The sequence below is a fragment of the Euprymna scolopes genome, chromosome 20, assembly GCF_053919585.1.
Source record: "Euprymna scolopes isolate OS-2025 chromosome 20, ASM5391958v1, whole genome shotgun sequence".
Lineage (NCBI taxonomy): Eukaryota > Metazoa > Mollusca > Cephalopoda > Sepiida > Sepiolidae > Euprymna > Euprymna scolopes.
Window position 1 is genome coordinate 37,540,608 of NC_136501.1, and position 25,000 is coordinate 37,565,607.

The window sequence follows — 25,000 nt, forward strand, 5'->3', positions numbered from 1 at the left end:
ACAGAATTAATGTATGAAAATGCAAATGAATATACAGAATTAATGTATGAAAATGCAAATGAATATACAGAATAAATGTATGAAAGTGCAAATGAATATACAGAATTAATGTATGAAAATGCATATGAATATACAGAATTAATGTATGAAAATGCAAATGAATATACAGAATTAATGTATGAAAATGCAAATGAATATACAGAATTAATGTATGGAAGTGCAAATGAATATACAGAATTAATGTATGAAAGTGCAAATGAATATACAGAATTAATGTATGAAAATGCAAATGAATATACAGAATTAATGTATGAAAATGCAAATGAATATACAGAATTAATATATGAAAGTGCAAATGAATATACAGAATTAATGTATGAAAATGCAAGTGAATATACAGAATTAATGTATGAAAATGCAAATGAATATACAGAATTAATGTATGAAAATGCAAATGAATATACAGAATAAATGTATGAAAATGCAAATGAATATACAGAATTAATGTATGGAAGTGCAAATGAATATACAGAATTAATGTATGAAAGTGCAAATGAATATACAGAATTAATGTATGAAAATGCAAATGAATATACAGAATTAATGTATGAAAATACTAATGAATATACAGAATTAATGTATGAAAATGCAAATTAATATACAGAATTAATGTATAAAAGTGCAAATGAATATACAGAATTAATGTATGAAAATGCAAATGAATATACAGAATTAATGTATGAAAATGCAAATGAATATACAGAATTAATGTATGGAAGTGCAAATGAATATACAGAATTAATGTATGAAAGTGCAAATGAATATACAGAATTAATGTATGAAAATGCAAATGAATATACAGAATTAATGTATGAAAATGCAAATGAATATACAGAATTAATGTATGAAAATGCAAATGAATATACAGAATTAATGTATGAAAATGCAAATGAATATACAGAATTAATATATGAAAGTGCAAGTGAATATACAGAATTAATGTATGAAAATGCAGGTGAATATACAGAATTAATGTATGAAAATGCAAGTGAATATACAGAATTAATGTATGAAAATGCAAATGAATATACAGAATTAATGTATGGAAGTGCAAATGAATATACAGAATTAATGTATGAAAGTGCAAATGAATATACAGAATTAATGTATGAAAATGCAAATGAATATACAGAATTAATGTATGAAAATGCAAGTGAATATACAGAATTAATGTATCGAAGTGCAAATGAATATACAGAATTAATGTATGAAAGTGCAAATGAATATACAGAATTAATGTATGAAAATGCAAATGAATATACAGAATTAATGTATAAAAGTGCAAATGAATATACAGAATTAATGTATGAAAATGCAAATGAATATACAGAATTAATGTATGAAAATGCAAATGAATATACAGAATTAATGTATGGAAGTGCAAATAAATATACAGAATTTATGTATGAAAGTGCAAATGAATATACAGAATTAATGTATGAAAATGCAAATGAATATACAGAATTAATGTATGAAAATGCAAGTGAATATACAGAATTAATGTATGGAAGTGCAAATGAATATACAGAATTAATGTGTGAAAGTGCAAATGAATATACAGAATTAATGTATGAAAATGCAAATGAATATACAGAATTAATGTATGAAAATACAAATGAATATACAGAATTAATGTATGAAAATGCAAATGAATATACAGAATTAATGTATGAAAGTGCAAATGAATATACAGAATAAATGTATGAAAGTGCAAATGAATATACAGAATTAATGTATGAAAATGCAAATGAATATACAGAATTAATGTATGAAAATGCAAATGAATATACAGAATTAATGTATGAAAATGCAAATGAATATACAGAATTAATGTATGGAAGTGCAAATGAATATACAGAATTAATGTATGAAAATGCAAATGAATATACAGAATTAATGTATGAAAATGCAAATGAATATACAGAATAAATGTATGAAAGTGCAAATGAATATACAGAATTAATGTATGAAAATGCATATGAATATACAGAATTAATGTATGAAAATGCAAATGAATATACAGAATTAATGTATGAAAATGCAAATGAATATACAGAATTAATGTATGGAAGTGCAAATGAATATACAGAATTAATGTATGAAAGTGCAAATGAATATACAGAATTAATGTATGAAAATGCAAATGAATATACAGAATTAATGTATGAAAATGCAAATGAATATACAGAATTAATATATGAAAGTGCAAATGAATATACAGAATTAATGTATGAAAATGCAAGTGAATATACAGAATTAATGTATGAAAATGCAAATGAATATACAGAATTAATGTATGAAAATGAAAATGAATATACAGAATTAATGTATGAAAGTGCAAGTGAATATACAGACTTAATGTATGAAAATGCAAAAATTGAATGCATGCACACATGACAACAAACATGTTAACCAGTTAAAGCAATACGCAATTTGTATGCACAAAAAATTTAATGCACGCGCACAAAAATAAACATGACAACCCGTGAAAACAATATGGAATACATTGGATAATAAAGGTCTTAACATCATTGTCTGTAGATTAAATGAAAAATCCTTTATATAAGAAGTATAATCGGTTGAAAAAATTGAAAAAAAAAAAACGAAAAGAAAAAATATAAGGAGGAAGTGTGCATTGTACAGGTTCACCTTTTTTTTTTTTGCGTGTTAAAAAATATCAGGAAATAATAATTAACCGTTTAAGTAATATTTAACGGTGAGACTTTTTCAAAGCAAATCTTTTTTTTTAAATTAAAAGCCCCCTCACACACACATACACTTTTGAAGTGTTTCTATGCATTTATAAAATGTTTTGAACTTGTAACCCTATGCTTTCTTTCTGCCCACGCCTCTATCCAAACAATATTATATGGTAAACCAAGTAAATACGATTACTTAGACAAAATAACAATAAATTCCCTTAAAAATTAATCTGTATTGCATTAATTTTTTATTGTTCATTTACATCTTAATTAACAAAGTTATTTCATGTCTATAGTTGTTTTATATTCAACTAAATAAAATTATTAGTTCAATACGATCGTCTGATTTCAATTTGTTATTCTTGATCATAAGTCATTCCGTCATTCTATTATTTGATGATCAATCGTTTCAACAAAAACTCACATTTTTCTAAAGACATTATTTAAGAAATCGTTTACTATATTGATACTCATCAGATATTTCGCAATACACTATTTTTGAACAATACTTCACGTGACACAGATACACTGTTGCTTTTTGCTGTTACTCTCACTTTCCAGTTATCCTGTTATGGTCTCGATTCATAACACACTGCTTCACCAAAATCAATATAGTATTGTATTTTAAAAGAAGCATTCAAATACTTTACTAAACTGATACTAATTAGATATTTCACAATATACTGTTTTCTTAAGATATTTAGCAGTTTGCCTCCTCTTTAACAGTCAGTCTATTTAAAACATTTACACAGCTAATTTTCTTATGAATGTTTTATTATTGCCCTTTTCCGTGCTACTAAAACAAAATGATATTTACATATATTATTCTATTTTTTCAGGCCATTATTTGTTAAAACATTTCACAATTTATATAGTGATGCTATTGAAAAATTATTGTCTTCATTTTTTTAGCACCCACGTCTGCTACTTGGTAAAATATAAACACTATTTTCATTTCGTGTTTCTAATTAAATAAAAATAGATTATTTAACTAGTGCTATGGTGTTAAATGGTAATAAAAACGATAGGAACACAGGACTCTTAGATACAAACATGTATTCACATATATTATAGGCAAGGTGGGTTGAGCAACACCATTCCTCAACTGTTGGGCGTTTGCACACAATCTCTTTGGCCGTGTACCAATCTCTGGCTGCTGGGCACCGGTACTAGTTCCCGGAAGTGACGTTACCAGAGGAAGTGACGTCATGAGATATTCCATTAATCCCATGGAGGGACGTCTCCAACACCTCCCTCCCAAGCTTTTTGTTTGTAAAAGATGTCAGTACCTCTTCCTTTTAGAGTTTACCATCAATGGCTTGGTAAACTTTCTCTTACGGAACGACTGCCATAGTTCAGGTGTTGGTTGAGGAGGTTCAAGATTAAAAGTTTCGAAGACAGTGTGTATGAGCTCATCTTCCAATGGTGGACTGTCGTTGGTTTCTTAGTTGGTTCTGCTGACGTTTGTGGGTATATGTTGGTCCTTGGGCGATATATACCATGTCACCGACTCTCTTAGTAATTGTGCCCACCTCCCATAATGATGTGTTGTTTTTATAACTTTTAAAAAACACTCTTATATATATGGGGTGTTGGTTCAAGCCTGACCTCCATAGCATGTAAATATGTCACAAAGTTTAACAAGGTATTTTGATATAGATCCACAGAATATTGTGATAAGTGTTTCAGTGTGAACAGGTATGGTATAATAAATTATGGGGTTTATCTATTTTATTTTTACTTTCATCATATTTTGCTTTGGTTTTGATACCCCCAAATTCGAAGCTATCTCTTTACAACCCTTCCTTTTCATAACCTATCATACTTTCATAAATCAGAGTCCATTTTCTGTAGGCTGTTTTTGAACCCAGTCAACGACGGGTACTTTTGCTAGTATATATATATATTATCTTTTATATATATATATATATATATATATATATATATATATATATATTAGTGTTGGGACAATTAATCAGGAATCGGGAAAATCGGAACTTTTGGGAGTACGGGAATCAGTATCAGAATCAGAAAAATTTGTGCCTATTTTCCGATGCCAAACCTCATTCTTTTATCTTTTTTATTTGATTCTGTTTAAAGCAAAATTTTCTACTGTTGGTCGTAATGATGAAATAATGAATATTTATTGATTTTAAACTACCAGTAAAACTAAAATCTATTGATCTTCTTCCACAAGCGTATTTTTACGTTTAAGAAACTATCTGTTATACTAAACATGTATTTTTATGATAATCGAGAATAAATAGCAAGTCTGCTACTTGGTAAAATATAAACACTATTTTCATTTCGTGTTTCTAATTAAATAAAAATAAATTATTTAACTAGAAAATATTTTTATCCAACATACTAAACATAATCCAGGTTTAAGGATAATATATCATAATTTAAAATACATTATACTTGCATTTTACTCTTACTAATTTGGGTTATTAAATAAAATTTGACTAAAATTATTATACTATTTTTTTTAATTGTTATAATTTAATATTTTAAAATTATTATAGTATTTTTTAAAGCATTTAAAGATTTATGAAGAACTGAAATCGGTAACTGTATCGAAATTGAGAATTTAGTACAGAATCGGGAAAAATATTGGAATCGTCCATCACTTATATATGTGTGCGTGTACTGGTTTATCTACAGCACAGCATATCAACCCTTTTAGTACTGAAGGCAAATCTCCATTAGAAACATTTCATTGTAAACGTTTTATTGAAGATGAATTGTTATTTTACCTATAAAGTGTAATTGTTTTTTTGACCTTCTGCACCAAGAAAAATATTTTGGTACTTCTGCATTTTAGTGCCTATTTTTCTGTGAGTCTCATTCAGCAACTCTCTGCGAATGACAGAAACTGCTGGATTATAATGAGTGAGCAAAAAAGAAACACAAACAAGCAGACGGTAAAAATTGGAAGAAAAAAAAGAAAGAAAAGAAAAGAAAGGGCAAAGTATCATTGTGCTTCTTCAAGGAAAAAAAAAAGGAAAATGAATCAATCCAGGCTGAAAATAATTTGTAAATCTGCAGAAACCATCCTCGCGTTTTTTCAGGAAAACCGGCTGCTGGCAATGCAGATATGTAAAACATGCCATCAAAAGTGCATCATGATAAAACGGAGTATAACCGATGGTTTCGACTGGAGGTGCACTAATGGCTACTGCAGACACTGGACCTCCTTGCGTCATGGCACCTTTTTCGAGAGGTCCCATCTCTGGCTATTCCGGCAACTCATGATTATATGATTTACATATTTGTGGGCGTACGAAATAGCTACACACAAAAACCTACAGCAAGAGTGTGATATCAGGTTGGCCCATACTCTCACTGACTGGAAAAACTTCTTAAGGGATATTTGCCAAGACAATTTCCTTAGGAATCCCTGGCAGATCGGAGATCCAGGGCACACAGTGGAAGTTGGCAAGTTCGTTTTTAATAGACGGAAACATAATGTCGGGAGGGTTGTTGAACCGCGCTGGGTCTTCAGAGGATATGACTCTGCTGAGAAGGAGGGCTTTCTTGTCTCAGTCGCAGACCATAAATCAGAAATCCTCATTCCGTTAATTAAAAAAATACATACTGCTGGAGAACACAAGAGTCTCTGATTGCTGGAAAGTTTACTGCAAAGTAGGATCTGAAGGGTACAAACGTCTTACAATTAACCACAGCCTTAATCATGTGAAGAGGATGTGGAAGGAGATGAAATAACGAAATAAAAGAAAGTGTGAAACCAACTGCGATCTGTTTAAAAACCTTAATATATGTTTGATTTTTCTTGAAAACAGACTAAAAATCAAGTGACAGCATAGTCGATCACCACTTGACTAAAAAAAGAATGGAGGCCGATGATCGATGCCAAGTGTTCCATGTCCAGATATTGTAATTTTAGTTTGTTTTTAATGTTGTTGTTTTCTTTTTTGTTGTTTTCAGAGAATTTGCAAAAGAAAGAGAAAGAGTTGAAAACCGTAGAGCTTTTTTAAAATTACGGAGACAACAACAGATAGAAAGAGAGTTAAATGGCTATTTGGAATGGATATGTAAAGCAGGTGAGTATTGAATGCTTCTATTGATACCATCTTAAAAATGAAAATCATGTCATATTTTAACAGTTGGGCTCACATTAACAATTCGATTGGGTCACAAGTGAAATTGATGAATTATTTTTTATCTGTACATAATTCTAACTTTTCCTAAAAACAAATCAAAATTTTGTAAGTGTAAATTTAAATCGTATATAAATCAAGAAAATTAAGGTCAGGAGCAATACTAAATTTTGGTAAACTAATAAAAAATAAAGTACAATCTAGATTATAATAAAACACCATTTATGCTTACTTAGACATCATAATCATTTTGCGACTGCAGTCAAGATGATAGAGTTCAGTATACTCCATCATCTTTTCAAATGACAGTTAATGTGTGCACACGCTACCACTAAACACATTGGAAAGCTGTGGAATTAACCTAAACTTCTACCTACATACAACTCCTTGGTAGTCCCAAATGTCCACCCATCTGATACTGGCCAGACTCAATGTTGCTTAACTTCGGTAATCTGATGAGAACCGGTGTGTCAACATGATTGTACCGTATAGTACTTACTTAGTACTATGTTATGAAACCGAAGATGTTTTTATTAGTGCACACAAACTTTGGGTCAGTTTTAGTAGTTATTACTTGTTTGCTTAAAATGGCTCATTATATCAAGTTAAAATTCGCCCTTCAGCATCTCAACAGTTATGAAAATGACTTAGATGTGAGATTAAGAGGTCAACTTTTAACAAAGCAAAGCAAAAAGAATTCAAAAATTGGAGTCAGAATGGAGAGTGTTGTTGATAGGGAGCTTCACGGTTATAGAATTTACAAGGTTATCGGGTTTATACATGGAATAAGAGATCTCTAAATTTCTATCAAACATAAAAAGAAAATGCGCCATTAAAAATATTCCATATGTAGAAAGATTTAATTGGTGTTGTGTTCTTTTGATTCAGATAGTGTCAATTTCTTTAGGGGCAGAGACAAGAAACGTGATGGTAACAATTGATACCGCTATAATGAAGACTTTGTGTCTGTATACAACTAAAGCTATCGTCGCTTGCTTTTCATAAATATTATAATTTAAAAGTATTTGTTTAATCTCAAAGATAAAAAATTATTGGCTCATTATATTAATAATACTGACGCATGGTTTTATTTTATGCTAAGTTGGATTTTGATCAGATGGGTCATCTATACACCGGCTAGTTTCATTCATAAAGTAAAGACAGTTTTCACCACTTCATTGATATTAATAACTTTCTTAAAATTACATACATCTTTCCTCAGTATTTCATCATTTTTAGTATTTAATCCTGATTTTATTTTTAATTGTTTAAAAATAAAGAAAAGCAAGGACCTTTTATTCTTTTGGGGATGAAAAATGTTTTGAGTTTTTCAATAATAAAATTACATTTTCATAATTGTCTTAAAACAATTTCTCACAAGTAAAGTTTAACGTTTTCTATCTTCATATATATTATTTATCTGTCCTATAAAGACTGTATTGTAATCTGTGATTAATATTAAACAATATTATCCCATTTCACCATAGAGAAGTTGACTAAAATGTTCCAGGTTGATAAGAGAACATAGCATCGCCATCACCTCTTCTGCCATTTTTCTGGTTTATATAGTTTAATAGGGTAAAAACTTCCTTCTAATACCGATTGCTTAATCAGCTAGCGTGTCAAAGATACAAAGATTTGGAGTTCGAACCTCACCTATGCATAAACATTTTTATCCTGATTTGATCCCAAATAAAATTTAACATTTCAAATTACACTATTAAGACGATTGTTTAGTTTTACTTTGCTTTTTTCTATAATCTAAATACCTCGAGAAACAATAGATAGTTCCCATATTAAATTGCAATATTTTATTATATATACAAAGGAATGACACTAAATAGATTAACTCTGATGATTGATGTGCAATATCTTTAAAAAAAGCAGGTTTTAATAAATAGTAAAAACTAATATTATTTATCTATAATTTTATTTTTATACATATAAAAGGCAACACTATATATATATATATATATATATATATATATATATATATAATCATTTATTTTTTTAGAAATATTTTTACACAGATAAGATATGACAATGATACAATTTGTTTACTAAATTAAATAATTGGTCATGTTCAATATTACCTAAATATATTCCCTTATTAACTCTATTATAATAGAGATGTGATGTACATTGAAAACTACATCACAAGTGAGAATTTATTCTGAAAGATAATTTCATGAGTCAAAATGTTTTTCAAGTTTTTTTATATAGTTACATGGGGAAAAATTCTGTCAAATTTGTAACTGGAGATTCGTTTTATTTTTCGTTTTACATTATTTTATTAAATTTATATTCAAATCATATCGATGAAAGGGATAAAATAAATAAATAAAATGACATTTACATTTATCGATTCTGTATAAATAAATGTACAAAATCAATGTATTTGATTAGCGAATTTAATAAAAATGTAGAAAAATAAATCTATATTTTATCTCTCATATAAGTATAAATTATTATTTTTATAGTAGGGTTTCTTTTTCATGTTGTATTTTTAAGTTTGTCATGGTTACCTTCGGAATGTTATCAGTCTGATTACATTAACAAAAATGATAATGCATATATACAAACAAAACATCTATATAATAATTATCCAATTGGTGTGTTAGATAAACGAGTAGAATTCTTCTGAAATGTTCATTATAGGCACAACTATAAAAACTAATGTAATTGAATGACTAATTGCAGCCAAACTTCATCTATGTGTCAGGGTGCCATATCAAAATAATCTATACATTTCTCCTAACAGATTCACACAACTTTGATCTCAGCTAGAATCTCTGTTGAATATACGCTACCTCCTATATTGCTATGCAAGTCAAACTTTCAACTAGATACCAAGTATCAGCATCACACACATGCACCAGTTACATGGAAGGAACAATAAAAAAACAGCATCATTTCAATTGATTTAAAGCAATTTTATACCTTTCACACACAAACAAATGAGCAATTCAGCAACACGGCAAAACTGCTACCTCTAAATACTTCATATACAACTACTCAAATCTTTTACTTACATAAAGTATGTATGAAAGACATACTCTCATATTAATGCAAATGCAACTCACAGGTAGACTTTAAAACATCGTCCAAGATCTTTATCTCAATAAATGTTGTTACATTTTAACCACTGTATTATTGTGATTTATTGTCTTGATCACATGCATTTTTAATTTTTATTTGTTTGTTGTGTGATTTATAAGACCGTGATAAGGTATGATAATTATCTGTCAATTATCATTGAAATTTGATAGCTGTGAATATTCTGACAATAATCATAATTTTCTCGTATTCTTTTAATTTTCTTTCTGCATATTCTCAAGACAAATATTTATAAATAACATCGTGTGAAATATTACTTTTCCAGAGGAGGTGATTTTAGATGAGGAAAGAAAAAAAGATGATGGGACCATTAGTGACGATGACAAACTAAGAATTATCGAAGGTAAGAATATTTTCATTTTGAAACGACACACATTTGTACTTATTTTAAATGTTTTATTTACAGACTGCTTGTTTTCAGACTAGGGTGTATATGCTATCAAAAAGACAGCATATTTTTCATTGCTTTTCCGCTTATCAACAAATTTTATAAATTCAATTACTAAGCAAAAACAGTTTTCATCTTGTTTACAAACGATACTAATAGGTGAATCATCTGATGTTGATGCTAATATTTACTTGAATATATACAGATGCCAACGAATAGAAATATATATGTACATATGTTGAAATGGAAACACAGTGTACTATTATTATAGTAGAGATATTTTCATGGAAATTATATTTACGTGATAAAGATAAAAATTTTAAAAACAATTCTTATGTAATAACCTGTCACTATACAAAAGCTCTACACAGCTGGGTGGAGCAAATAAATATAGGAAATAAATGATGACAGTTCAAAGTTATATAAACTTTATTAGATCATCCAATCAATAAAGAAAAAGAAAAACTCTTTAAACCATGCTATTTCGAAGCTTAATGCTTCTCATGGGAAAGAAAAGAGAAGAACATTTAGAAAAAGAAACTGAGTTGAATCAAGCTAACTGACTTTAAACAGTCAAATATCCTTTCAAATAAATAACAATTATTGGTTATCTCAACAATTTAGTGCAGTTTCATGAATCATCCAATCATCAGAAGTGCTTAATAAACTCTCGAACGTTTTCATACATTAAAATACAGATTCAAACCTCTTAGGATTTTTATTAAAAGTTTATTAATGCACTTCTTATTATTGTATGATCCACGAAATTGCAGTAAAGCTACCTTTATTATTTATATATATGTAAGAGTATTAGAAGGTTATAGCAATGTAGGAAACGGACTTTTGAAGTGATATGACGTATGAACAAAAACAAACGACGGGGGTCTTGTAGACTTTAAATCTCCGTATTATTTATTTAAAAAAAATAATCACAAATACAGATCAGTAAATAAGGACTTACTGTTTGATATAACCGGAATGGTAGATTTCTTTAATATTTAGAGAATAAGATATCATATATATATATATATATATATATATATATATATATATATATATATATATATTAATTTAAATAACTTTGTATTAACTTAAATTTATAAAATATATACATTGTTTTTTTGTGTCAGTAATCATTTTCTTTTCTCTTTAAGCATATGGTCAACATTTAATGCTTTTTTTTTGCTTGTATATGTTCATAATCTGTGGAAGGACTGATATACATACATTTTCATAGCTGTGTTGGCTAAAATAAATCAAGTAGAATGATACGAATTTAGTAAAATCAGCTATATAGATAACAAAATGCATTTTTATGCATATATATTTTTCTAATAAAATATAAAACAGGTCTTTATAATTCTTTGTACATGTAATAGCATTTTTATTGTATATACTTTTAAAAATAATTGAAATGTAATTGTTTTTTATTAAACTGAACTTGTATTTAATTTTATAAATATATTTATTCATTCTTAATTTTTTTATTGTATTGCTTTTTAATCTACATTTAAAATGATCGAGTTCTAGAATGATTCTTGAAAATGTGGTACTAACTTGTAATAAATCTTTGTTTTAAAATCATTACCTAAGGCTAAATTTTTCATCTTCCTTATCCTGAATTAAAAAAAAAACTATTCCATTCTAGCGAAAAAAAAGTACTTTGATTTAAAACCAGTTATGTTGATCAGTCTAGGCCAAAGATTCTTAAATTAGGAATATAAAAGAAATTATGCGTTTAGATATTCATTTTATAATTGAACATTCATAAATATTATGCCCCCATACATAGAGAAATAGATAACTTCTTGCAGTATACTAAGAAAATTGTCAGTCAGTCTAGACTAGAGATTCTCAAACTGAGCTTTATGAGAGAAATGTGTTATACAAGAATAAAAGAAATTTAGTGTGAATGATATCTTGACCTTGTTATACACAATGTTTTCAAACCAAAATTATACGAGATACACGTGTATATACTTACAAGGAAAAGTGTATAATTGTCTCTTGTACTTTAAAAAACCTTCCAACCTACCAAAAAGTTGCTTTCGATATGAAACTCACACCTACACATGGTTAATGGTCACTGTGCAAAACTATCGACTGAAAATAGTATACATATTTCCACCTGAAACATACCTTTTTAAGCTGATCCGTTATATTTCATTGGTAACACAGAACTTTACGTTGTGAGTGAAACAGTCGCATTTGAAAGTGGGTTTTCCAAGTGGCGATTAGAAATAATAAAACTCTTATCTTTTGGTGATTGTGTTTTTCACCGACAATCTTCAAAAACTCGCTACTGAATGAAAAATGTCGTTTCAACCGTTATTTATATTTTAATAAAATGAGCAGAGTCAAATTATTTAAACAATAAAATTTTGATAGAACAATATACTCCTTTTTTAACGAAGGCTATTTGAAAAAACATCTGAAGAAATTCGAATGTTTGTAACTTCAAGTCTCAACATCAAATTCGGTGCATCTTTAGTATTATATTTATTTTTTAAAAAAATACAGGAAAATCTTTATAATGTAAGTATTCGTGATGTTCGAAAAATCACGTTGTTTTGTTAGTAACTTTTCTATTTGGCTAGTAAACAAAAATATTTAGTTGTCAAAAGTCAACTAAAAATAAATTTATAGAGCCCTGTAACAATATATTTACATATAATGAGCTTCATTTTTTCAAAATTTGCTACTATTTATTCATTATATTATTCATTTTAAAGTAAGTACTTTCTTGTAAAAATATAATTATCAATCAATGTCAAAGTTAAGAAATTATGTATTTAATAATATATACAACAAATAATGACGCAAATGATCACAGGCTGTCTATAATTTAATAGAATTATAAACAAATAATACTTGTCTGTTATTTCAAATAATTAAATTTTTTTATTCAATACCACAAAACTTTTATTTAATACACTACCAACATATGATCGTGTTAATTTTTTTTAACCTTTCATTATTATACATGTTATAACCTAAAAGTGAATGCTAACACAAACTGGAAAAATGTTTGAGACTCCTGAACTAAATCAATGTAGAACAGTAACAAATAATTTTATCGCTTTGTGTCATATATTGATCAACATAATTTACCCATCTTAACACGTTTAAAATAGTTCTAAATAAAAATAAGTTTTCATCGATATATCACATTTGATATAAATATTTATCAGATTTTATATAAATATTCATTAGATTTGATATAAATATTTGTCAGATTTGATATAAGTATTTATCAGATGTTTTTTTTTCTATTAATTTGTTCCTTATATGTAATTACTGAAGGTTTTTCATTTCCAGGAGCTCTTGGCTTCAATGGTAAGCCCTTCAAGTCCAAATCTGTCAAATGAAAATACAAATTAAAATAAAATCCTATTATGAAACCCTACTTTATCAATTAGCAGGATCCAACTAATTGTTTCCTATATTAGATGCATGTTATATTCAGAAAGCATGGACAAAATTATAAATATGAATGAAGATGAGATGGAAATATCAGACAAAATGAAAGCTTATTACAAATGACAAAATATGAAAGATTGTGTTTGAAATGTTTTGTTCTGTCAGAACTTTTGAAAGTGAATTTTCAATTTATAAGAAAATGAACATTACAATTTACTTAGAACAGTTGTAACATTAAGTATTAATCAGTTGTTAATTAAGAAGTAGCAATGCAAATAGATACTCGTAATTTCACATCCCGAATTATGTTACATATTCAGTCAGAAAACGTATTTGAATTAAACCAGAAAATCTGATGATGTTGCAGTTTTGAATGCCTACTTCAAACAAGAGCGACAAAAGGACATCTTACAAGCAGAATAAATCCATAAAAACTAAAAATTAGGATGCAAAAATGTTTATAAATGTGCAGAAAGTGTTTATTGCAATTGACTAATTCATATCATCTCTTAAAGTGCATTGTATATGTGTATATTTATTTTTAGTGATTTTTAGGGAATGTTAACTGCCTTTTAGGTGTTTTACATCAAACCTTTACATGTGTTTTGCATACGATTTGCTTGTAGATTATTTTTTAGACGTATATTTTGTAAGTAAATAGTCTGAAAATGATAAATTCTATTTAATTCAGAGATGAAGTCTAGATAAGTACTAACACTCTGCATCAGAGTTATCTTGGAAATAGAGGTAGCTAAGGGATAACTCCTAAATAAGAGATTCTTCATTGGATATATTTTGATATCATATCAAAGATCTGCACATGGAAAAACATGTTTAAAAAATATCGAACTGTTGCAAATAAATATTAAGATTGAATGACTATTTGTCAGGAAGGTGATTCTAAGTAACCAACACAGTAAATATCCCACTTTTATTACAAGCTGTAAAGTTCATTTTTTTAATAAATTTTGTCACGTTCTAAAGTGCACATGATAAAATGCATCAAAGACATACTTTTTGTAGCATTTTTAAATTCTTATTCTTAAAAATATCGTAGTATTCGAAAAGCATGGGAAGTTTTTAAATTAACATAAATTGTAAAAACCTTTTTGTAAGCATGAGTCAACCTTAAATTGACAAAAATATATACATCCTAGATATTGTAGGAAATTTTAGATGAGAAATTCTAATTTACATTATTTACATTGGAAAGTACAGGACAAACCACAAGCATTGGAGTGTTCCCTGTTTCTGTAGAACAATTCTTGTTAATAAACGATACTCTTAGCGACTCAACACTTTTGTATTGAAAAAGCTGGTCAGAATTATACGAATGAAGACTCAATTAATTAATTCGATCCAAAATTTGTTGATAAAGGGAGTAAAATAGGTCGACTCTACACAAACTCCAAGCCATACCTGGACAAAATCTTCTTAGATCAGGAGGCAATTGGGAAGTATCTGTCGATATCTCTGGCTGGAAAAGTGCAATAATTAAAGCTGCTGAGATTGGAGTGGGACCTTTGTGTGCGTTTATAAGCTGAATTGAAATCAAAAAGTATAATAGAAGAACAATATAAAAGCTTCTCATAAATAATGGTAAATAGACTAATGTAGATATGGAAAAAGAGAAATGCTCCATAGAATAATTCATAATAAAGAGTATTGAGACTACATATCATCTAATAGCGAAGGTGTGATGAGATAAATGTAATATTCTCATAAACACACTCACATATTTTAATAACATTTTGCCGTTATTCTTTGAACTAATACAATGAGACCTCACATCAGCGAAAGAGGGACTGTGTGTAAATAAAAATGTTAAATGAAAGATCCCGTAATGATGCATATTCTCTACTGAGCGCCACTAAAAGCAAATATAGAATGTATTTATGTAGTAGAATTGTTCAATGGAAAGTATACTACCTGCTTGCTTTCTGGTCAGTTTCCTTCTCCAAAACGTTGTGGTTATAATAATAAAAATGTCCGACTGTAAATAATGTATACCTAGATATTGTCACCTGAAGAAAATGAAAATAATCATAATTGTCTTATTTTACCTTTGTTGTACATCATAGTTAATTGTTCATTTCCTATATAACCTGAATAGAAAACTGACAAGCTTGTTTTATGTCCTATTATTTACTCGAATTGAAATCCTTGCTATAATATTGTTGTATGTGCATGTTTTCCTAGTGAAATTAAAATTGTTGTTATTGAAAAACGATTACAATATTTCGAATGTTTTCAGAGGTAAGGTATAAGTTATTATTTTTCTCTTTATTATTGTTTGAATATTTAGTAAACTTTTTATCATATTTGTTTATTATTTTTATTAATTAAACTAATTAGAGAATATATTTCATAAACATAGAAAATATATGTTTAAATAAACTTGTATTTATGTTGCATCAAGATAGCTATATTACACTTGGAGAACTTATTTCTAAATACAGGAACATAATTTTTAAACTTTTCAACTTATTTTTTTATTTGACAAGATAAAAGCATTTCTTACAAATATGTTTCACATCGAAAATTAAATTGTATAAATCCAATTCCTTCCATATTGTTCAAAACTGTTATTGAAAAACTAAGCTAAACATGAGTTATTCTGTTTTATACATTTATATAAATAAAAGTCCACGACTTTGTTATTTAAATGGTCACCTCAAATAATTCTTCACACACAATTGCTGATAAATATAAAAATTTAGCAATACATAATTTTTAACTTAAACATTTAAAATCAAATTATATAAAATGTGTTTGTAAACTGCTTTTTAAAATGTTATTATTTGAATTATTTATTTTAATCGTTCAACTACTTTCATCTTGATTGTTATATTCACAATATTTCACCTGATGCAACCTCTGAGTTTGTATGCATCTTTTGACTTTAAGGATCTTCTAGTGGAACTTGGAAATTTTTATGTTGAATTTGGAAATCTGGACAGAAGAAATTGAACTATTCATTTAATTAATAGAGCTATATTGTTCTTATTCGATCATCCATAACCAGTTAAAAGTGTTAATTTATGTTATACTTATAGTTATTATTGCGTATAGAAAGGATTGAACCTTTAATCTCTAATCCTGCCATAATTGATGTTGTGAGAATAATGGCTCTCGTGGATTAAATAAATGGTTCAATTTCGAAATTTCGTATAAGTTCTAAAGTTCATCATCAAAATTTCCAAGTTTTAGCTAATTTTCAAGTTTAAAGAAAATGCACTTAAAGAAAGTCGACGGTTACAAAAAATAATATCCGAAATTGGAATAATAGTTTGAACGATCCAAGTTATTAATCTTCGTCTTCAAAATTGTAAAATATAAGCTTCTTTTGATATATTACTCACTATTTTATTCAAAATTGTCATTCCACTTTATAAACATAGGTCACTTTTTAACAAATACATCAAATACTTATTTAAGTAAAAAAAATAATGAAGAAATTTGTTTGGAGGAAAGATGTTTTATTTCTTAGTAAACATTTTATTCAATCACCAATATTACAAAAAAAATAGAAACATAAAAATGAAATCTGTAATAAAAATGTGTTCTTTTTATATTAAGAATGCATTATTACTATAAATAGTGGTAGTAGAGGACATACTTATCAATCACATTGAGACACTGGTTTCCTCAAGATCAAGTTAAGCGATAATGTGCCTGGCCAATATTTAGATGGGTTACCATTTAAACATACTAAGTGATGCATGTAAAACTTGATCTTAGTGGTATTGGAAGCCAAAGGTCAACTACTAATTTGTAACTACACCAAACAGTCTTAAGCCGTTCATTATCATCTGAGCTGACGACTACATTTATGCGAAATATATGAGCAGCTAATTTATTAAGACAAATAGTATTTAATCTACTAATACAATATGCAACAATTGAAAGCGTCATATGTCTTAATGCTACAAGTAAAATTCCTTTTATCTTGTACGAAAGAGAAAAAGAGAAATGTCCCTTTCTTCTTTTTTTAATTTCAAATTCTGTTTGTTTCTTTGTTTGTTGTTTTTTTGCATTTGTAAAGGTAACATTAAACTTTCACGTTTTTTTAGGTAATTCATTTAAAAATGCTATTTTTAATGTGTTTCTTTTTACTAATTAAATGAGAATGAAATTATTGGGATTTAACAGTGGTGTGTACAAGAAAAATATAATAATATAGTAAAAATAACATAATAGTTTTAATTGATAAATACAAGTTAAATATATTATTTTAATCGTAGGAATCAAATATTTGGTAAATTAATCGATTTTTAATTTTTCTACTTATCTACATATGTTTAAAATTGTGATTAATGACCAATTTTACTTGAATAGAAACACAGGTGTTAAGCGTAAATGTCGATAATGACAGCTATATATATTTTTTTCATATAGTTTCATGCAAAGGAGATAAAAAGAGCTTAAAAGTATTCATAAAAATTCAGATACCTCCGATTTTGATGAAATCTTAACTATATGTATTAGATATCAATTAATAAATATTCCCAAAATTTTAGGGGTATTTTTTTGTGTGTACTTTAAAAAGTTGATAAAAAATATATGGAAATAACCATCATTTGAAAATAGAAATATTTTCGATTTACATGAAATGTGAACTGTATTTATTAGGCATTAATTTAATGAAGATTCCTTGAATTTCAATTATTTTAAGACCTCCTTAAGTCAAAATTTTAGACATTTTCCTAGAATCAAATTCATTTAATAGATTTTGATCAAAATTGGAACCAGAATTCTATACATACGATTTAGTAGTATACATATCTTAATCCTCATAAAGGGGCATAAGTGGTGCAAAGGTGTTCTGTACAATGAATTAATTTTATCATAAACTTTCAAAATATTCGTCCAAGCACATGTATTATTTTTGTAAAGACAAAATAACTTAGTGCTTTGGATATATAGAGCTGAGTATTTAATTCATGTTTATTCTAATTCTGCTTCGTTTTATTGCTAATTTTGTTAATTTTATATATAAATATATATATATATATATATATATATATATATATATATATATATAAAATTATATATATATATATAAAATTATATATATATATATAAAATTATATATATATATATAAAAAATTACATATATATATATAAAATTACATATATATATATATATAAAATTACATATATATATATAAAATTATATATATATATATATAAAATTACATATATATATATAAAATTACATATATATATATATATATATATAAAATTACATATATATATATAAAATTACATATATATATATAAAATTACATATATATATATATATATAAAATTACATATATATATATATATATAAAATTACATATATATATATAAAATTACATATATATATATATAAAATTACATATATATATATATATATATATATATATATATATATATATATATATATATATATATATATAAAACAAAAACATTTCTTGGAGAAATCTGTCTTTTTTTCAAACTCTTTGTTCTTTGATGTTTACTCACAATTCTTTAAATGCTTCTCAACACTTCTATTATATATCTTTTAGCCCGCAGATTAGCTGCTCAAAAAGTTAAAAAGATGAAAGAAAGTAAAGACCTGACCATCGGCGATGAAGATAACGACGGTGACTTATTATCAGGTATCAATGTGGGTTAGTTGATGCTCAGATAGTTTGGGCTTAAATACTTTTAGATGTACTCTTCGTCCTCTTCCAAACCCTCCTATACCTCTTCCCCTTTCTTCCTCTCACCTTCTAATAAAACCCTCTCACACTTGATTTCCTTAGACGCATGTATTTTTTGTGAATGTTTTTTGTTCTTTTTGTCATATCTTTAAAAGAGCGATGAAATTTATGTAGCACTAATAATAATCTTTTGGAAAATGCACCTAATATGACAAAAGAAAATCAAATTCATATAACACAAAAAAAAAAACATTGAAAAATCCTGTAGCCATCTAAATGGAAGCTGATCTACATTTAATCACACTTGAAATGACCCAATTAGACTTTTTTCAGAAGAAAAATTGAACACACTAAAATCTTCTGACCAATCATCTTTTGGGCTATTTGAACACCTAATTTCAGGAAATATTTGTTTCTAAATAAACTCTGAGAAACTGAACTTGTAGAAGACGATTACACACAAGTTTAAATCATGACTAAAAAACTCTGAACAATTCGACATTAGTCACTTGACTCTCTCTCTCTCTCTCTCTCTCTCTCTCTCTCTCTCTCTCTCTCTCTCTCTCTCTCTCTCTCTCTCTCTTTTAAATATGAACACTAGAGCTGGAAAGACGTTGCTCGACCTCGTCCCCTTTTTACTGACTCTTTCGACTTTAGAAAATGTAAATTCTACACATTCCAAGAAAATGGATACTTTACATATTCTATCCACACTTCCTATATATTCATTATGTTACACAGATATATACACTTTATCTTACACTTAACAATTAGCTCAACACCAATAAATATAACACAAACTTTTTCTTGCAATTCTTTATATACACATAGAATATATCTCACACATTCCACACTTATAATAAAAAATGGCATAGTGTTATATATGCATAAATTAATGTAGAACAGAATGGTATATTGTTAAAATACTTTGAAGTTCAAGTAACAGAAACCCTTAATCATAAATAGAGTGGTATTTTCGTGATTACTTTAACATAATAGTTCACCAACTTTCTTTCCTATTCTTATGATTAACTGAGATTTCCTCTGTTTCTTCTAATATATCATGTAATTTGCTGCTATGTCAGTTTAGCTAGGGATATCCAAAGTCTAAAAGTGAGGTAATTACGACATAAACCTCACTGCAGCCTTGTAAGTTTTGCTAGGGATAGTCAAACATTATTGGTAAGGAAATCCTGACAGAAACCTCTGCCCTGATTCATGTGATGTTCAGTAGCTGACAGCAAATTACGACTATTTTCCTCTTCAGAGGCTGTTGACAATGTAGTTCATCGGTTAGAGTAAACAAAATCCGGTGTGGTCCCCACTTTGTGAGATAAACACAGGAGAAAATGATGATTAGTATTATAAATATACAAAAAACGTTAATGATAAAGACAGTTTCAACATTTCATGTAATCAGCAGAAACCATTTTGACAATAAATTGAACCTTCATCATTCAATGTAAAAACTGCATTTGTATTCATAAAAATGACAAATTGAACAGCTTGTTTTCATTGTTATGCTTGTATTTGTTTTGTAGTCTAGTTTTTTTATCTGTGCACTGCTTTTTATTAAATTATAGAATATTTTATTTTGCTGTGTATGTTGATGTCTTTATGAAATTTAAATGTAATTAACCAAAATTAATTTCAGGTTTCCTTAAGAAAGTGAAAAATAAACGAGATCACATACTTGTGAAACTGCAGGAAAGATATCAACAATGACATATCCAAGAGAACAAGATGGATTGGCTTACAAAGATATTGTTGAAATAATTAAGATAAATATTCGATGAAGAAAAGACTATTTATCGCTAAGGGAACCAAATTAATACAAACTAAAAGATGCATTGAAATATTGCGAATTTTTATTTGATTAATAGAAGGCATACATGATTGTAAAATACTTGAAATATTACAAATGAACCACATGAACTTAGAAGTGATAATAGAATTTTTACAACAGTTAGAACGGACAATTAAAGAGTTTAATCAACAAGAAAGAATGAGAAAAAGAATACAGCACAGCAAAGTCCACGATTAAATGCAAATATTGTGATGAATAACATGAAATAACTAAGTCTAAATGCTCACTTTAAGGAAAAATATGTTCATACTGCAAAAAAAGATCATTTTTAAATAATAAGTAATTAAAAGAATAGAATGTACAACAGGAAATGCAGTAAGTAAACGTAAATAATTCTGTCTGAATAACATATCCTTTCTCATGCAAGTATAGGATTACTGCCATTTTAATATTTTTGAGAGAAAATGGGGGAATTTAAATTGAGAAAAAGTCCATTCAAGTTCAAATAATTGAACACAACTGTGATTAAATTAATAGGCATTTTGGATGGCTTTTCGAAGTATAAAAACATTTCGAAATAATTTCTATCACAGTTGTAGCAGGCAATAAAGATTATAGATTATTAAAAAAATTGATATGTTGAAGGTCGATAACACAAAACTTATAAATTCTATACAAGCAGAAAAAAATATAGACTTCTTATGGGAATACAAGATGAACATTCATTTAAATAAATATCATCACCTAAGATATTTCGAATCTAGAAAGTTGTTTTTATATTCTAACTATGGAAGCACCAACTTTTAAAAAAATGATAAAGCCGGGAGTACTAGAAAAAGCTTCTCATGGTGCTAGCAATTAGACTTCACTGATTCTATTTAGAAAAGGGTTTTATAATGAAATGATAAAATATCTTGAAATTGTAGAGGACCAGGTAATACCCTGGGTCAAAACTGTTGTACTGAGCAGTATTCTTAAGAAATGAAGTACCCAAAATGATAGTTACATACAAGGTATCAAAGATTTGAGACGAGAAGCTATTTTCATGGCTACAAAGCACCGTTTAACCCACCTGCAATCCAATAATGAATGCGATTGTAGAGAGAATGGCACAAACTTAAAATAGTATTAAAGGCGTTCTCTCCACTCAATGAAGAGTGAATCCTCGGAAGAATCTGTGATACACATAAAAAATAGTTGAGATCTTTTAGAACAATTAGAAGTATAATATTGACGAATGATATAAAGCCTTTTCAGTTTAGGGAGGTGCAGTACCATATGCAAATCAGTATACCTCAATAAAAGCTGAATACAATATAAGCAGTCGACTGCTATCTAGAAATCAGGACGTGTCTGTCAGTAGATGATTCTATTAAGCACTTTATTATATAGTCATTTAATATTTTAAAAGAGAACCAAAAAAAGCATAGCTAAAGCATCGAAAGAAGTACATCATTTTGCTTCCTATTTCAAATTAAAACTATTTGTTAAACGGCATACTTGTTATTTTGTATTAAAACTTTTTGTTAAGCTCATAACAAAGTACACTAGTGTTATGATTCATAAGAAACTTAAACTGCCAATAAGAATTTTTAAGTACATATTTTTATTTATAATTTGAAAAAGTAGTTATTAGAGGAAAATACTCGGTTTTATTTATTTTTCTTATATAAAGAATGTTTTTAATAGTCAGAATTAATGTTCTAAGACCAAATATCAGAGCTATTTGTTTATTGATTAAATGTTGTATAATGAATTCATCTATGATTTTTTTCCTTCAATATTTTAGGCGGTTCATTTGGAAGAGGTCTCAAGAATAGAAAAGCTCATGGGAGATGTGCTGGGTTCTGGAGAGCTGAAAAACATCTGCGGTGAGTGTAACCTATGATAAAGTATTGCTACACGTTTAAGATGTATCAAAAAGTAGGATCCAGTTAATTTTCACTAGTTATTGTAAATTATATAATTTGTTAGAACAAATTCCTGATTTGTTTTGAAATCAGTATATTCTGCTATGGACTAAATATTCACAATATAAAGTTGAGGAACATGATATTACAATAAACTACAATAGTATTAATATCAAGAACCAGTGCAAGATAAAGAAACAGTTATGCTAATGTAGACAACATATTAATAAATATGGTTGTCAATAGTTCTATCAGCAATCCATATAAACGGTCAGGTCAAATAAAAGAAATTCCAAATAAATTATAAAGTCAGACAAAAAAAAAAGCAATAATTTAATTGTAATAAAAAATTCATAAAAAAATTATAAATGCTTCCATATGACCAAAATACACTAATAAGCTGTTCTCATTTCAGTTTTTCTATATGCATAGAAATATGGTATTTATTAGATAAAAATTGACAGAAACTTTAAAGATTTCATCAAGCAAAGTTGAGGAATATCAACTTGGAGATGCACGAAAAAAGATTAATTGAAACATTTTTAAATAAGCCGATATCAGTGTATGAACACAGTAGTGAAATGCAATTAAAAGACCCCAGTGAATGTACATGGTGCATTCCAGTGTCATTCGGCCTGAGAAATAAAATGTGATAGATGATAAAGAAAAATGTCTAGCAAGAAAATATAGGCAACGATTGAAAGAATATCATCCACAATTCCTTGTCAACTCTAACTAAAAACTTATTCGCATTAACTTCTGTGAAGAAGGAAGAAATCAACACTTGATTCTGCCAGTATCGATTTTTAATATAAATTGATTTAGTCCTTGTTTCTAGTACCAATATATTACACTCTTTCTCTTTTTCTCTGCCATAATATGTCCTTCCTCTCTCTCTCTCTCTCTCTCTCTCTCCCCCTCTTCCAATGCGAAGTGTGAAAAAGAAAAAGGAAAAGCAAAAGCAGAATATAAAATACTTTCAGTGTCCACAAAAAACGATGAATACACACTCTTTATCCTTTATTTCATATATTTATCCTGATATTTTACTTTTTTCTTTTATTCAGATTCACAATCCGAAAATGTGTGAAGACTCAAGGATTTTATTGGTTTGTCATAATCCTCGTGTTTCTGAACACACTATGTGTAGCGTCAGAGCACTACGGCCAGGCAGAATGGCATACAGAATTTCTGTGTAAGTTATGTTTTAGTATTTTTTTCTTACTATTAATGATTCCATGCTGTAAAGTAGCCTGATTCAACAAATCACAAGCAGCGTCTATGTTTAAACATAAATTTGTATAAATCAGCATTATACACATTTTAACTGGCTTTAATTCTGTTCTTAACAGTGTTTTTCCCCCCAATCCTTTCTAGAGTAGTTATTTATTTATTTATAAGGATTACAAGTATTAGTATACTTCAGAATAATGTAATGCAATAGATCTACTAGTATGGAAATCCGTGATTGCTAATATTTTCTCCTCTGAGGAGATGGGTAGACATCGAAGACCTATAGGTTAAGTAGATATACTTATTGAAATGTATTCTTTGCCTTGAATATAATAAAGATTCTAGATTTGAAATTTAACCATTTCACGTCATCAAATTTAAATTACTAAATATGATATATATATATATGTATATATATATATATAAATGTGTCTGTTACATCATTTGTACTCACTAATATGGAAAGATGGGCTTATATGTGACCCGCCTTTCTTGGTGAGGCCATGCAAGGACCCTTGATCATCTATGAAAACTTCCGCTCATGAGGTC

General features: G+C 27.8%; 2 protein-coding genes across 6 annotated transcripts in view; one reads left to right on the forward strand and one right to left on the reverse strand.

The window, feature by feature from the left end:
- Positions 1–25,000, forward strand: part of LOC145241391 (voltage-dependent calcium channel type A subunit alpha-1-like) — a 1,447,749-nt gene that overhangs the window by 1,162,104 nt on the left and 260,645 nt on the right. The window contains exons 10-15 of the mRNA XM_080104315.1: positions 6,711–6,826; positions 10,266–10,343; positions 13,707–13,724; positions 19,364–19,468; positions 23,098–23,179; positions 24,286–24,413. Coding sequence (XP_079960441.1) covers positions 6,711–6,826; positions 10,266–10,343; positions 13,707–13,724; positions 19,364–19,468; positions 23,098–23,179; positions 24,286–24,413 — 527 coding nt within the window. The remainder of the gene's footprint in view (positions 1–6,710; positions 6,827–10,265; positions 10,344–13,706; positions 13,725–19,363; positions 19,469–23,097; positions 23,180–24,285; positions 24,414–25,000) is intronic.
- The window catches only part of LOC145241393 (uncharacterized), a 421,614-nt gene that overhangs the window by 339,127 nt on the left and 57,487 nt on the right, over positions 1–25,000 (reverse strand). For all 5 annotated transcript variants that reach the window (XR_013862546.1, XR_013862547.1, XR_013862548.1 and 2 more), the window contains exon 2: positions 15,738–15,832. Coding sequence is in view for 2 of the 5 variants with exons in the window: in XM_080104317.1 (XP_079960443.1) it covers positions 15,738–15,832 (95 nt within the window). In the remaining 3 variants the exon portion in view is untranslated. The remainder of the gene's footprint in view (positions 1–15,737; positions 15,833–25,000) is intronic.